The sequence below is a fragment of the Microchirus variegatus genome (genome assembly GCF_963457635.1).
Source record: "Microchirus variegatus genome assembly, chromosome: 10".
Lineage (NCBI taxonomy): Eukaryota > Metazoa > Chordata > Actinopteri > Pleuronectiformes > Soleidae > Microchirus > Microchirus variegatus.
The window spans coordinates 15,479,196-15,494,751 of NC_139811.1; the positions used below are offsets into that span (position 1 = coordinate 15,479,196).

Sequence of the window (15,556 nt, forward strand, 5' to 3'; positions counted from 1 at the left end):
TTCGGACTTCAGTAATGCAAACAATTGCATTAATTGATTTTGAGACTTAAGAGCACATTAATTGTTGAGTTGAGAAAGTAGGGAGGATTTGAACTCCTTCGCTAGCAGCGCCTGTAAAACTGGGTAAGTGAGTGAAGAAGGGTCCAAGTGGAGCAAAGACGGCTTTATGAAGAGCTGTGCTTGTTTTATCAATCGATAGAAAAACAAAAGTTAAAAAGTCAAAGAACTATGTGTGGAGTTAAAAAGCTAGTGGCCAACGTTATCACAGAATGAGGACACACGATGTCTCCAAACGATGAACGGAGCAACAGTGCATCATTTCTGGAGGCCAACTATTGAACGAGGTTAGACGTTCCTAACTGAAAAAAGAAGGACAGGGTTGACCGAATTTGCAGCGTGCATACGCTTCTGTGACAGTTTGCACAGTAGTTAGCTTGTAGCTAAGTGTGGAAAGGTGCACATCCTGGCAGCTCACAGCTGCGAGTGCCCCCTCAGCTTCACAGCAGCAGTGGACCGTGGATGGACCACGATGGCCAGGATGTGAGGGGAACAGTAAAGAATAATACCGGGTACCTCATCGGCACACGTGTATATAAATTTCTATCCTCAATCATCAATCATGCCAGTGTTGTTTTCAGCCCAGTGCTGATGAAAGGTTCGTCTTCCTTGCACACCACCCAAGCAGGTCACAGTGAAAGGCCCAGCAGCTCGTCAGTTTTGTCCCTTTGGCCTCTAAAGAACAAGTATTTCCATCCGAGGGGGCCTCTCTCTTTCTCCGCACCGGTCCTTTAGTCAAACATGTTTGTCTAAGGTGCTTTGTGAGGCAGTAACTCTTTCACTCTCTCTCTCCAAGCACCAAGTCCACACAGCTCGTATAAAACACAACACAGTGGAAAGGGGAAAACAGCAGGATATAGTAAACATGTAGGTGCAACACTGGGAAGGCATAGCAGCTTTAAAATGACCATTTACAATCAGTGAGTGTGACCTTGACAGCAAAAACTACCATTTAAACTGTAGTGAAACGTAAAGCAACCGACTGTGAAGGTGCTCATTCATCCAGGGCATAGTCATCTTTAGGAGTAAGCTGTAGGCAACCGGACAAGAGAGTTCCTCAGCCGAGAGAACTTAAAACTCGGAAGTGAAGAAGCTATTTGGACGAGCGGTGCTTTTGCTGTGAAGGTCACATTGACTGATTTGTCAATGTGACCTTGCTGTAGTTTGCCAAAAGAAAGAAATAAAGAAAGTAGAATCCACACTGTGTTTTAGATTCAAAGAGTTATCTTCTTAAAGTATCAACTATGCCACACATGAACGCACGGCTGTGCAAAAGACACGCATGATTAAGACGATGTCACTCCACCCGTCAAACACTGCAGAGTGATGATGAATGCTGTTTTGTGATGGTCTGAGTGTGAAAAGAATTGGCAGATGCGTCGAGGCATGTGTGTGTGTGACAGTATGGCATAAGGGAAGCTACATGCATGCATGCAAAAGTGACTGAAGGGAGGAATGCAGCCCCTCCAGCTCATGGTTGGGCTGCTGTGTGAAGGCCACCTGTGTCACCTCACATACTGAACGAGTGAGTGTTTTCAAATTGAAATCTCACTTTGAAACAATGTAATGTAAATGTAATGGGGGGGGGGGGTTAAACTCAAAGTAAAAACCTGTTTTTCTTCCACAGCCTAGAAGCCCATCACACATCTGAAGTAATAACCCCACTGGCAAGCAGAAGTCATGGCGGGGGCAGCCAAAAAAAACACAAGACAATGACAATCATTTGTAACCTTAAATTTTCCTGTGACACCAAAGCATCTGAAAAGTGGCATGTTCAAGAACAGTATTTCAGGTTTTCCACCGTAGATGAGAGAGTAAGGAACAAGTGCGTGGACTTTCCTGTTATATTAGTGGTGAGCTAAAAGGCAGAAAAATGTTGCGTGAATAATAGAAGGTGTAATAAAAAAGAATGTTTCTGTGTGTTTGCGTAAGGGGCGGCGAATATCCAAATGTCTTCTAAGGAATAGCATGTTATGTAGCGTCCGTTCGCACTTTATTTTTAGTCCCCCAACACACAGTTTGCTGGATAATGGACCAGGACAGGAGGCCAAGAACCAAACGGGAACCCCTTCACAACCATCAAATGTGTTTGCAGCTATAAGGTCCATTTTTTTGCCAAACACTGCATTTTATTAGGTGCTACTGCACTTTTAAACTGCAGAATGAAAACTAAAAAAAAACCACCTTGAATTTAAACTTGAAGTCTGCCTGCCTTGTCATCTTGTTTTTGACCGAGAAAACAAATTTTGAACAAAAGATGGCAAAGTCACAATAGAGGGCTTTCATGCACCAACCTTTGCAAAAAAAAAACTCCTACTTGTCCCAAACTCAGTCATCTGCCACACAAAGCATCCATACAATAGCTGGCTGACTAATTGACCTTGCTGAAATGATGTTAGCTGGCCTCATACTGGGGAGAAGGTAGGTTAGAGAAGGTACGTTCACAGAGGTTTCTCTCAGAGAACACAAGACTAAAGACCAACTGGAGTTCCCCCTGAGGGTCCTCAACCTTTTTCTTTCCCTCTCCCACTCTAACTTGTTTTGCACAATGAGGAAATAATTTCCTGCTCACCACCACCTCCTCAGCTCTCTACCCAATTACATTTTGATGACATTTTTTTTTTTTTAATCTTCTTATGTGAAGTGCACTTGCACTGACTCACACACATTGCAACCTTTGATGGAAAAGCATCGAGGACTTGCAGGTGCAGAGCAGCTTTTGTTGTCATAACATTTCCTTGGAGATGAGTGAAATTTGAAATCCTTTCGGCGATGCTGCTCGGTCCTCTCCTTGCTCTTTTCTCCCCCCCTCTGTTGTCTGGTATATAAACAGTGAGTCACTACGAGTCAAGTACCAAAAGCACATGCATACACAAACATCAGCAGATGATAAGCAACAGCAGCAGCGTGGCTCAGCACTTTTCCCATTAAACTAACCGTGGCATATTATTCCTGCCTCACTGACACTGACATGTTTCCACAGTGTGGGCAGACAAATAGGACCCACATTGAAAGTGACATCAGCGAAAAAGCCTGTATCCCACCTGCCACTGACAAACCAGCCTCTTTAATAAAGAATTTCCTTCTTTTTTTCCCCCTCAAGTTTTCCTTCTCAGACAGTAGGCCTTGCCAAAGATGGGCCCAGGATCACTGCTTTCCATTATGGAAACACGATCATAAAATGAGAATACAATGAGCAGACATCCCACCTTGCCTGCTTTCTTGGTTAAACGATAGGAAAAGTCTGCTCATTCGAGCTCAATTTAAAAAATAAGGAAAGTCGGTCCATTTTTTGCTATAGTTCCAGATGTCCATGAGTGCTGTGCAGATATTAGACAGGCAATTTACACAAGGGAAAAGTCACTGGCTAAGATATTACTTGATTGGTTTTGCTTATACTACTGGCAATCATGGTTGGCTGTGAGCATTTTGACTGTGTCATTTGTCAACTTGTTTTTATGGCTGCATTTGAAATGTTCTGCATCAGCACTGACTCACGCTCAAAACTTAGAGGTTAGAGATGATAGCTGAGTTGGTACTTAAGGACTACAAAGAGTCTGGTAAACCAAAGAAGACATAAGTAACATAAGAGAACCTTGAACTACGGTCAAGACAGGAAAACACCAACATGTCATCAGAGAGTCTGCAACGACGTTAAATGTACAGTGTGGTAAGCGCCAAGGATGGGAACTATTATGGAAATGAGTGTTACAGACAGATGAGACAAAACTTAACCTGTACCAGAGTAACAGAAGGCCCAACGAGCCAGAAAAACACCATCTCATCTGTAACACATAATAGATGCCATCACAGCAGTAGTGGAACTGTACAGAAACACATTCACTCATATCAGAAAATCAGTCTACATTCACCAGACAGTATCGATGGTGAATTATCTTGATTTTAAATGCAAAAAATTACATTTAGGTTTAATCAGATTGTTTTGTATTTGCTTAAAGGTGCACTGGAACTGTCTCTGGCAGTTCATGGTGACCTCAAAGTCTTTCAAGTTCAAGTTGGTGTGCCCTTGAATTTGCATGTCATTATCTAAAATGGAATCTAATGAGCACAAATGTAATCTCGTACCGTGTAATTTAAGATGTCTATCTGCCTCTGCCTCTACATGAACAACTACTTCTCGTCTCTGTGCGTCAATAACAGTCCATATTTGCTCCCTTTGTGCATTTGTAATTCCCTTTGTGCATTTGCACACCTCATGTCCATGGAGGTGTGCAGTGACAGGGTGCCAATCTGCAGCAGTCCCAGATGCAGCAGTGGGGCCAGGCTGCAGGGCAGCAGTGGGCGTGGTGCAAGGCAGAGGAAACCGACGGCTAATGGGAAACACACTTCTCTCCATAGCTCAAATCATTCTTTGTACCACAGCAGAGCGAGGTGGGCAGGCGTCCAAAGAGGTGTCTGGCGTGCAGAAGCATGGCATTATTTAAAAAAACGGGAGCTCTACGGATTCTAAACCTCATGAAAGAGACAACCATGAGCCCAACAAAACAAATACATGGGCTGAAAGAGAGTTGTGGAGGGAACAGAAATATAGAAAGCAAAAACAAAATGAAAATAAAAATGATTGGAAGAACAAAAACTAAGGATAGTTACAGAACAAATGGAGATGTATTTTTTTTACACAAGCTACTGTTAGTTTGGAAAATCCTGAACCTGCCTATCCTCTTTGCATCATTAGTACTGTAGTACTGCATCCAAGTGTTGTGAATAATAGCCTGTTTATTTAACTTCAGCCCTGCATCCTCTGCAGACCCAGCCTTCATCACGTCTCCATCAAGTGTTCAGCTACGGGGAGGAAAGTGCTGAAATGGACTTGAGACAGCTCAAACTAGTTTGAAGGCTTTGGTTAGGGCAACGATCCCAAATGTTATTGCCAGTGCATTTTTATTAAAGGGGGGAAAATATATTTTTCCAGATGTTGGAGAAAAAGCAGTATCTGCAGCTGCAAGTGTAAGTCTACTGCTCTTTTTTTTTTTAATAATGGATGGAAAGTGAAGTCTGACTCTGTCTCTCTCAGATTAGAGACGCTCAAGAAAAAGCCTTCCATTTTTGAGTCATTTGCGCAGCTACCTTAACTGCATTAAGACATTCTCGACTGCCACATAATGCAGAGCAGCTTCCTTTGACCATTCATCCCCCGTTTAGTCTACATCAAAATATAACCCAAACCTTAAAAGGGAAATAAAGCAGAGAAAAGGTTAATGGAATAGGAGAAAGCAGGCGGTAAGGAAGAAAGGAGGTAGCTGAATTTAGGAGGGAGAGTCGTTTTTTTTTTTCTTCTGTGGCGAGTTCACACAAAAGGGTCCTTCTGATCCCTGGAGTGCTGAGCACATACCTGTGGGATGAAATCAAAACCCTCTGTGAATTATATTAAATATCCCCTGCCAAACGCTCCACATACTTCCATGGCTATTTCACCAGTTCTAAAAGGCTCCATTAAGATCTGTGCTTAAAAAAATACTTAACTAGAATCCCATACACCAGCAGCTTCACAAACTCAGCTCCCCGTTGCCATTTCATCTGTGAATAATTTCAAGAAAAAAAAGGATTTGGGGATAAATAGACAAAAGGTCTAAGATGGCGCTTAAATAACAGAAAAGTAAATCTTTTAGTTGATCATGGGATTGAGAGAAGAGCAAAGGGTTTTCAACAATGAGGTGTTTTTGAGTCAAAAATAAAAGGGATTGCCTCACGAGTTTCCATGAAAACTCCATAAACACAAATAACACGATATGTCCAAAATTACAAAAGAGAGAATTTCAGGGCTCACTCCTCCCTTTTCATCCTCTTCTCCTGGTTGAACTCCCCCCTCCACTGAATCACAAACTGAAACCCCAAATGGCTAACAGATTCCAGAAACCATGTTTCAACTGTCAGAACAGAGACTTCAGGTTCTTTGACAGAGCGTGTGCGGTCACATCTTAACCCTGTACCATCCCCCCCAGGCCATCCCGGAGAGTGGGTGCAGCAGCTCGACTGTAGACTTGACCCTGTGGATCATCATAAGATTGTGGTCTCTCTCGCTTCACCTTGAACACGAGTCTATGGGCTGAACCAAACAACAAGAAATTAACTCGGAGAAGGTAACAAGGTCAAACTATTGCTCAGGCAGGCATTTTTTGGGGTCTGGTTTGGTTAGCAGTGCTGCAAGCTGCACCTAATCCCCACAGGAAAGCCCTCAGCTGGGACTGATTTAAGAGTGCCTGGGCTGTGGAAGGAGAAAGGGGGACTGTTTTATAAAAAAAAAAAGTCTGGTTCCCTTTTGGGGAATGGGCCTCTCCTCAATCCATCTGATTAAAGGGAGTTTGGCTCAATTACACCCAATGACTGCGCCCTGCTCTCCGGCACGACCCTGGTTGAAAAACATACAGAAATAGATTATGGAGTGCCAACAGGAGTAGTGAGTGCATGCAGCACACCTGAGGGCCTCTCGTCCACCTATCCACCACACAAGACCTTGTTCTCCCAGCTCAACAGTACAATCTGTCAGCATTGCTTTCCTCAGAGGGTGAGTTTTTGTGCAACCCGTGACTGGGTTGAGAAAACAGTGAGGTCAGCTCTCCAGGGACAGGCTTATATGTCTTTACCAATAGGCAGGCTGGATAGTCGGGGGGGGGGGGGCACCTGGTCAAAGCAATCAGTTTTAATCAGCCTCATGCTAGAAGAAAGACAGAGCTTAAGAGGTACGCAAAGGTGAGAAGAGACGGCTGGCTCGCTTATACGCAGGGGCGGCGTCAACCAAAGAGCAGTTTATTAACTTTGAACGGAGCTGCGTCAAGCTTTGCCAAACCCTATTGTGGTTCCGTTGGTTCAAATTGCTCACAGTGCATGGAGCAAACGTTGAGAAATATGAAACTTTTCAAGCGGCAGCTCGAGCTCGAGCTCCAGCCAATCAAATCACATTATGCAAATATTCCGGCATTGGGGGCTCACCAATTAAATCATGTTTATGCATTTAAGGCCAAATGGAGCTCTCTGTTGCTTTAGCAACATTAGCAAGTCTTCTGATAGCTGCCTCCAGCACCAAGTGTCTGTTATGATGTATAAATGTCATATACATGTCTTCATTTGCATGTGTTAAAGTACTTGAGAGGCAGTAGAACAAAGTTCGGAACTGAAGACTTGCAGAGTTTCGGGTTTAATCTCTGAGGTTACCATTTTGGTCATACTGAATCATAAGCAAATGGCCCTTGGAGAACTCCCTGTCAGCTTCATAACATGATTACGAGCTATTATACAGGCACACAAACATTAAGACCTTGCTGTATTAACTCTGTTGAGTGTGGTGAATCTGCATATGCTGCTGCTGAAGAGAGGTTGCATGGATAATTATGACTACGTCTCAAGCTGGTTGCAATCCTGTCCGGTTGTAAAGTTCACTGATTGCAACTGGTTAAGAGGCACAATTAAGCTCATTATTATAATTCAGGTTTATAGAGGGAAACGCATGAAGGAGAGGAGGAGGAGGAGGAGGAGTGCAGGGATCCATGCTGTTCTCCAATGTCTCCATGTGCAGCTTGTATGGAAAAACAGGCCTGCAGTAATAGCTACCTTTTACACAAGTTAAAACACCCCTCTCCATGTCTCAGTTTCTCAGTCTCCATTTTAACCTCAACCAAAAAATAAACATTTCCCCTCTATTATTCACCATCCAAATTATGTTCCACCCACAACCCCGTTTTACTGGCTCATGCTCCCAGGCCTCTTCATATTGTGACACTCCAAAGAAAACAGCCCAACTGAATGCTGTGGACGAGCACAGCTAACCTGATACGAGCCGGCTTGCTGCTCCAATTACACACTATGTTTACCACGGCCATTTTAATTAAAACCAGACAAGAAATAGGAACAAGTCCATCTTTATATGTACCTCAGGCCTTAATTGACCAGGACAAAATACCCCACTGTGAATGTTAAACGTTCAGCTTCCTCTTTCCGTCACGGCTTAATCCATCAAGTGCAGAGAAAAATGCAGACAAGTTCTCTTGTTGATTATTGCATGCAGTCTTTTTTTTTTGTCAAACAAAAGAGGCATGCACTGAGCTAAGAACTGATTATCTTCAGAAAACCCACCATGACAACAAACATGAGTTGAGAGCAGTCCAGGACAGACTCTGCACAGTAAAGATCTAGCATGACTGACTGGGAGGCCCACATTGATCCCCAGACACATTAAGAAACACTAATTAAAAAACGATTCAGTTTGACTAAGAAAAGACTCGGCAATGATGAACATGTTTCATTTGCTCATTACCCACAAACAGGACAGGCATTTCAGTAATCGCTGATTGCAGACTACGTCTGTTTTGCCAGCCCTTAAACGAATATGACAGAATAAGACGCAGTGAAAACATTTTACCCTCAATTTAACTTCTGAAGCGCTGCTTGTTTTTTTTTTAATTGTTTTGGACGCTTCCCACTGCAGAGATTACCAGACAAGAACAGAGTCTCGGCCTATTACTGCAGCAGTACAGTCCAGAGGACATTAGGAAAGAGTAAAAAGCAAGGAGTTGGCTAAAAGGATAAAGAAAGATAGAAATATGAGGATTAAAGTGTATAATGTGTAAGTGGACCTATAGTTGAAGAAAAGCTGGTTACAATTATAACATTGTTATACAAATATATTGCAGTAAAGATGTAAGAAAGGAGACGGGCAAGGGCAAGGTCTCATCTGCCATTTGATTGTTACCTGTTTTATATCAGCGCTGTTCTGCAAGCATCTGGAGGGGATGTGGCCTTGGGAGTCATAGCTTTCTGACACACCATCCCAGCATATGATAGCATGATTGAAGTGATTTAATGGGGGGGAGGGGGCAAACTGCAGATGGGTCAGCAGCACACACCCGAGCTGTTACTGTACACCGAATACAGAATCGCAAGACTTCAAAGTGATGATACAAATCAAAATAGAGGACACTTAATCCAAAGCTAATGAAATGTGTTTAATAATCACAAGATGATCTGCTTTTCTGTGGATTTAAGATATAAGTGTCGACAGACTCGTATGAAACCAGACAGTGGCTGAGTAAGAAGACATCAAAGATGCTCCACAGCTTGTCCCCACATGAGCAGGACACTTCGGTCTCACACTTGGTACACTCTGTTTGAGCTGCACCATCACCAAACCTGCAAAACAGTGTCTAGAAGCTGTGAAGTAAACTTCAACAGTCTGCTTTCTAATAAAAAGTTCACAAAAAAACTTATCTGACCAGTGTGCTGGCGCCAAACAATGGAGTGGATTCCAAAGGGGCACTCAGACAGGCAACTATCTGTCTGACTGAAATGAAAGAGGAAGTGGAGGAAATGGAGATGAGTGGTGAGCATGGGGGGGGAAATGGGAGGAGGGAGAGCGGAGGTTGTTATTTGGGACCCTGCTGTGTCAACTCTTAAATTCATCTCCCTTTCTCTCACACACACAAAATACCAAAGGGAAGGGGAAAAAAACGACTACGTTCCTAGGACAAAGTTAGGTTGGTTTTTTTTGGCTGTAACCAAACAAGGGCACAATCGGTACTGATTCTCAAATACCTGTGTCAAAGACCTCAAGTGGAATCTGTGCTGCAATAGCTGCTCGAACAGAAAGATGCAGTGATATTCACGTTAATAAATCTACTAAATCCACCGCAGTGACAGCATGACCTGGTTGAAGTCAATTCTGCTTTTTAATGACTTGGCCCAATAACCTGTTTATGCTAATATGGATAATCCCCTCTGTTCTCTCTCTTCCTCTACTCTCTGTAGCCCAGCCACGCTACCACTCTCCTCCAGTCCTTGGCAGGAGTGTTTGGAAAAATAAATACAGCTATGGCAGAAGGTCAGGAGCGCAAATGACAGGCCATGAGCTACAGGGAGAAGTGTCGGGATGTCTTCTACTGTTGCCTGACCCTTCACAGTGCTCTGACCCTGGAAATGGCAGAAATGTGTTACGGGCAGAGTGAGAGCTCTCGGTGGTCTGTGTGTCCCGTCCATACATCATTCCACATCGGCAAATGCCAGAGAAGATGAACTTTGCAACTCGTAACACAGTTATGGTGGACACACTGAAGCTGTACTCACCCACTGGAAGAGCCAAGTGTAACAGCGCTGACGGAGGAGCTCAGCTTCCTACTGTCCCAGAGCTTCACCTCCCGATTTCGCATCTACACACATAATAAACATCAGGCATCAGCGAACATAAAGTGAAATTCATACAAACAGATAAGAAATAGATCACGCATGTAAGGGTTAACCAATACCTTATTTTCTTTTTTTAATACTGGGTTGACAGCCATATCACCCACTGACAGGGGCAGTTTTGTTTAATGGTAATAATAAGGGAAAAGCAGGCATAAACATTAGTTTTGTTATGGTTTTTAGCATAAAACTGTACAATCATTTGATAGTCAGAGGTTCTGTTTGGCGACTTCAAACCCTAGTGAGTCCAGACTGTCAAAGGTGTTTGGTTGTTGTATGTTTTGCAAAAAGAATGTCAAAATGGCAGCTAAAGGAAACGGCTCAGCATACCAAAACTGCACTGTGATTGAGTCAGGTAGATACTGATTGTATAGGAAGCAATTGTCCAAACTCCAAATTGATTATGTTAAAAAAGTTGCTGAATATAAGCATACATAGTATAACATCCAGGCGTATTTCTTCTGAGACTGAAAAAATAAGTTTGGACCTCAAAATGCATAAATCTACATCAACTGAATGTACTGTATCACACCACCTTGCAGAGTTTCTCACCATATCAAAGCTGGTGGTCAGCAAACGGTCGTCTTTGGTCCACAGGATGCGTGAATCCTTGTTGGCTAGAAGAACTTTGGCACTCTACGAGACAAACAACACAAACTTTTAACACGGGCACTAAAAAGAACATCACAGTTAAATAAATAAAACCACTTCTTCTTCCTGAATTCACAGTCAATGTCTCTAAGATGAACCCTAAATTTAAACACAACCTTGAGGTCTTTTTAAAGATAACGACAGGCATGATGAGTGAATGATTTGCAGGGAGAAGAAAAGGACAGAGAAGGGAAGGAGAACAGACAGAACTCTTCTCAGGTGCCTCTGACAGATTCTTATGGTTGAACAGAACAGGACTTGTCCCATGAAAGGAGCACTTGTTATTGTTGATGTAGCAGACGGGACGACTTTTGCCCCCCGGGTGCAGCTTAGATTACAAAACTGCATCTGTGCATTTGTGTTCATGACATTGATGAGACCTTGTTGCAGAGTTTCCATGGGGAATATGTGTCAAAACAGCACTGCCAGACTGGCTTTGATAGGTGGTCTTCAAGAACAAATGACACATGTTGTCAGTGCTAATGGCAAAAAACAACTGGGGGTGTTGAAACACAAGAATGTTTGCAGAGACAAAATGTTAAAAAGAAGTGGGAAAGTTACTTAATTGTGCAGGATCTTGTTTTCATATTGTACTAAACCCCAGGATGCTGTTAAATCGATCCATAGATGTCCATCAACTACTGAAAAGTGTGGTTAGTAAGTGACTAGGGTTTTAAAAAGAAGCGAATCTGTCAAGTCCTAAACATTTGTAATGTCTCGCAGCTACAATATGCTACTGAGGCCCCTGATATCTATGAGTTACATGGAGCTTTCCATGGACCAGGAGCCAGTAGCCCCTACGCCCACTGTGTCTCCTCAAATTACTGTTATCATTTTTAGGGTCACACTAACCCTAAGGAGCATGGCTACATGCTCGTTATATTCAATTCAATTTTATTTGTATGGCACCAAATCATAACATACATTATCTCAAGTACATAGACAACATCATGGAGAGCAGAGAAACCCAGTAGTTGAGCAAACACGAGGCATCAGTGGAGAGAAAAAAACTCCCTTTTAATAGAAGAAAAAATCTCTGACAGAACCAGACTCAAAGATGTGCGGCCATCTGCCTAGACCGGTTGGGGTGAAAGGGAAAAATGAGGGACAGAGAGGAGGTGGGGGACAGAAAAGACAAGAGGGAGACGAGGTAGAGACAGAAGAAAGAAACCAGGAGCAGATATACAACGTCAAGTTATAAGTTTATAGAAGACAGTTGGAGTCAGTGATGACATGTTTATAGAACTACCAAGAACACAAGGTCGGTTACTCAAACGACAAAATGTTAAATCTACAACCGAGGCAAACAAGTGGGCAAATAGGGATGAAGACAGATTATTAAATCCAGTTTGTGAAGGACAATGATGGCACCACACACGTGGGCCCCGAACAGTTCTGACTCAAAAGCCACTCCCTATTATAACATCACTAATACTATTACACACCCAGTCTCTGGGTTTTATAGAAAGCGGGAGGAAAAAATGGAGGCACTAGTTTTTTCTTTGAACTAAATTCATTGTTTCATCACAGTTTGTTCTTCCCAAATCTTCTATACTGTACGGTGTTTTCACTCCTTGAGAACAATGAATGATACGTACATTATGTCAGATTTCTGAAAGAGTTGAACTGACAGGCGAGAGCGATGGACTAGGGCGGTGATGTTTTTAGTGCGTTTGTTTCCCTGATTTCAATGAAGAGGAATTTCAACAGTTCACTCCCTTCCCCACGAGGGAAGTGTATATTTTGCAAACTTATTTTATTAAGAAAATATGGATATAAGATGTAGAAATAAGACTGATTTTACGATGAGTCATGTCTGTCAGCAACTACTAAGCATTGTGTATATGTAAAAGGCTTCCCAGTATGTGCTCTTCTGCTCAATCAGGAAGACATAGGCCCCGTCCCAATACCTCCCCTAACCCGAAATTTTTGCACTGACCCTAAATTCAGCAAGTTCTCGTATATTGGGGAGCAAGGGGGAGTGCGATTTTGTGGTAGATGAATTTACCCATGATGCTTTGCGAATTCAGCGAGCAGGCTGATTTTTTTTTTCAACAAAGATGGCGGCCACATCTGCAGAGGAACAATTTTGTTGTTATATATTACATAAGCATGTTACAATGTCGAAATGTGTTGGAATATGTCGGTTTGATATAAATCCAAAGGACAGGCGAGCTTTGAACACTAATGTCAGAAAATAACTGACAATTATGAAAGCAGCTAGCCAAATAGCTAGCTAGCGGCTATTTGCCGAGTGCTTCGAGAGAGTATGCCCGTCATGTGGAGCTACATAATAATAATAATAATAATAATAATAATGCATTATATTTCAAGGCGCCTTTCAAGACACTCAAGGTCGTTCAAGACATGACGGGCAAACTCTCTCAAAGCACTTGGCAAATAGCCGCTAGCTAGCTAGCTAGTTCTGCTATATCTGGGTAGTTTTGTCAGTGTTTTGGATGTGTTGAACACAAATGCCATGGACTTGTCAGATAACATTCACATTCGTGATATAGCTTTTACAAGGACAGAGAAAAACCGGCGTTGAGGGAGATATATTTGCATATAGTGGTGTCCCAATTCCATAGGGAAGCCACTTCCCTCAACGAGGGGAATTTACGGTTGAGGGCACTGCAAACCAAGTGGAAATTTTAAGGGGGAGAAATGGGACGGGGCCTTACATGTAATTTGCTCACAAATCATAACCGTCTTTAGTAAAGCAATAAAGGAATTAGTAGATGCATGTATGTGGAGTGATGCCAGGATTTATCAACATCATTAATACACAAATATGAGAGCAGTGCTCAAATTCTCATCTAATGTTTAGGGAAGGATACAAAAAGCAAAACAAAGACATCTCTCACATATCTGTGGTGAAAAGATATCAATTAATCAAACTTTGTGTATATTGCACTTTTCAAACAAATCAATTGGTTTTTAAAGTGCTTTACAGGCGGCTGACAGAACTATTAAATAAATATGACATTAACATTTTGAGTTTGATAGAAAATACAACAAGAAAGGTAAAGTATATTCAGAATATAGTTAGTGACAACAAAAAATAAATGATACAACACTACATAAAGGCCAGATTCCTAATTTACATATTAAAATATCAACGTTTTCAGCTCCCGTGAGGTATGACTCTTATTTGCTCAAGGCTGGAAACACACGTAGTTACCCTTTCTTTGGCCAAAACTCCAGTGCTGGAAACATTCCTGTCAGTGAAGCAAGAATGAACTATAAAATTGTCAGCATTCAGTAGAATGGATGGATGCTTATCCACCACACAGGTGGTTCAAACTAAATTTGTACTTCTCGCTATCGGCTATGAAGGAAAATATGTAAGTTCTGCAGTATTTTGAGAATGAGAGCACACAGGAACATCAGATCACAGTTCTAAAAATTGCACTTCTGCACCTCCCTCAGTAGATACATCTACGTTTGAGCTTATGCTCCCAAATAGCTTTATCCTCTAAGATGGATTAACAGACACTCTCCGCTGACCTGGCTCTCAAATATGTCTTTTAAGTTACGCTACCAAAACACAGACAGAGTTGATAATAAGTCCTGGGTTGGATAAACACCTGCGTCATAATTTCTCAGCCTGCAGTCAGTTGGTATGCCTCGTGCAGGTACCTGAACTCATATTTTCCTTGATAAGTCCATGCAAGTCAGTCTGTTGAAATGTAGCTTAGATGAACAGCAGAGAACCAAGAGTAAACTGAAACCTCAAAAATAGCAATAGATCAGAAAAAAGCAGGGGAAAGAAAGAAAGAAAGAAAGAAAGAAAGAAAGAAAGAAAGAAAGAAAGAAAGAAAGAAAGAAAGAAAGAAAGAAAGAAAGAAAGAAAGAAAGAAAGAAAGAAAGAAAGAAAGAAAGAAAGAAGCCATAAACAGACATGGAGATAATTCATTGCCACTGAGCGGTGCATCAGCCAGCACCACTGCCTGATTTCCTTCCAGGGGCAAGTCAGTGCAGGACTGGCACTCTGACCAAACTAGGAACACATTCAGCACACACTATTTTAATCAGCGCGGGGGTGTTTTTCAAAACTACTGCTGCTGCTTTTAGGAGCCACATGTGGAGTCTGATTCATCGACCTTGTTTACAGCAGAAGAGTCCGGTCGTGTTCACATTACATGTAAGAGTGCACAGCGTCTACATGGTTATTTTATTTTTTTATGAATAATAATATATTATAATATTAAAAGAGTTCACCAGCTCAGTGACTTCTGAAGAAAATGTACTCATGATGACAGATTATAATCGGATAATGGACAGATAAAAAAATGTAAAATCCAATACAATCCAAAAGATCCTCTGTGTTGCATGCTTCACTATGCACAGGCTGTAAAAATGTAAATAAAAATCAGCAAAAGCATTTGAGCTGAGTCATGTTTGGGCTGTTTATTTCTTCTTATTTTGGTGAGAAAAATATTTTTTACACAGTTGGAGACTTATGTCTTTGAATTTACTCACAAATGTGTTGTTAACAGCTTCATACATTCATAAACGGTCGAGTTTGTGATATCGGTATCTGTATCGGACACAAATAGGGCATCGTCCACTTTAGCACCTCGTTTTCCCTAAAACATCAGCAAATTGAATCCTTCTGAATTTCCCTCAAATGTTTATGGACACTAGATGTAGAATG

The 15,556-nt window shown here is 41.9% G+C and overlaps 1 protein-coding gene across 1 annotated transcript in view; it reads right to left on the reverse strand.

The window, feature by feature from the left end:
* The window catches only part of coro7 (coronin 7), a gene marked incomplete at its 5' end in the record, with an annotated part of 106,460 nt that overhangs the window by 59,518 nt on the left and 31,386 nt on the right, over positions 1-15,556 (reverse strand). Inside the window, 2 exons of the mRNA XM_083897152.1 lie at positions 10,132-10,214; positions 10,801-10,884. Coding sequence (XP_083753278.1) covers positions 10,132-10,214; positions 10,801-10,884 — 167 coding nt within the window. The remainder of the gene's footprint in view (positions 1-10,131; positions 10,215-10,800; positions 10,885-15,556) is intronic.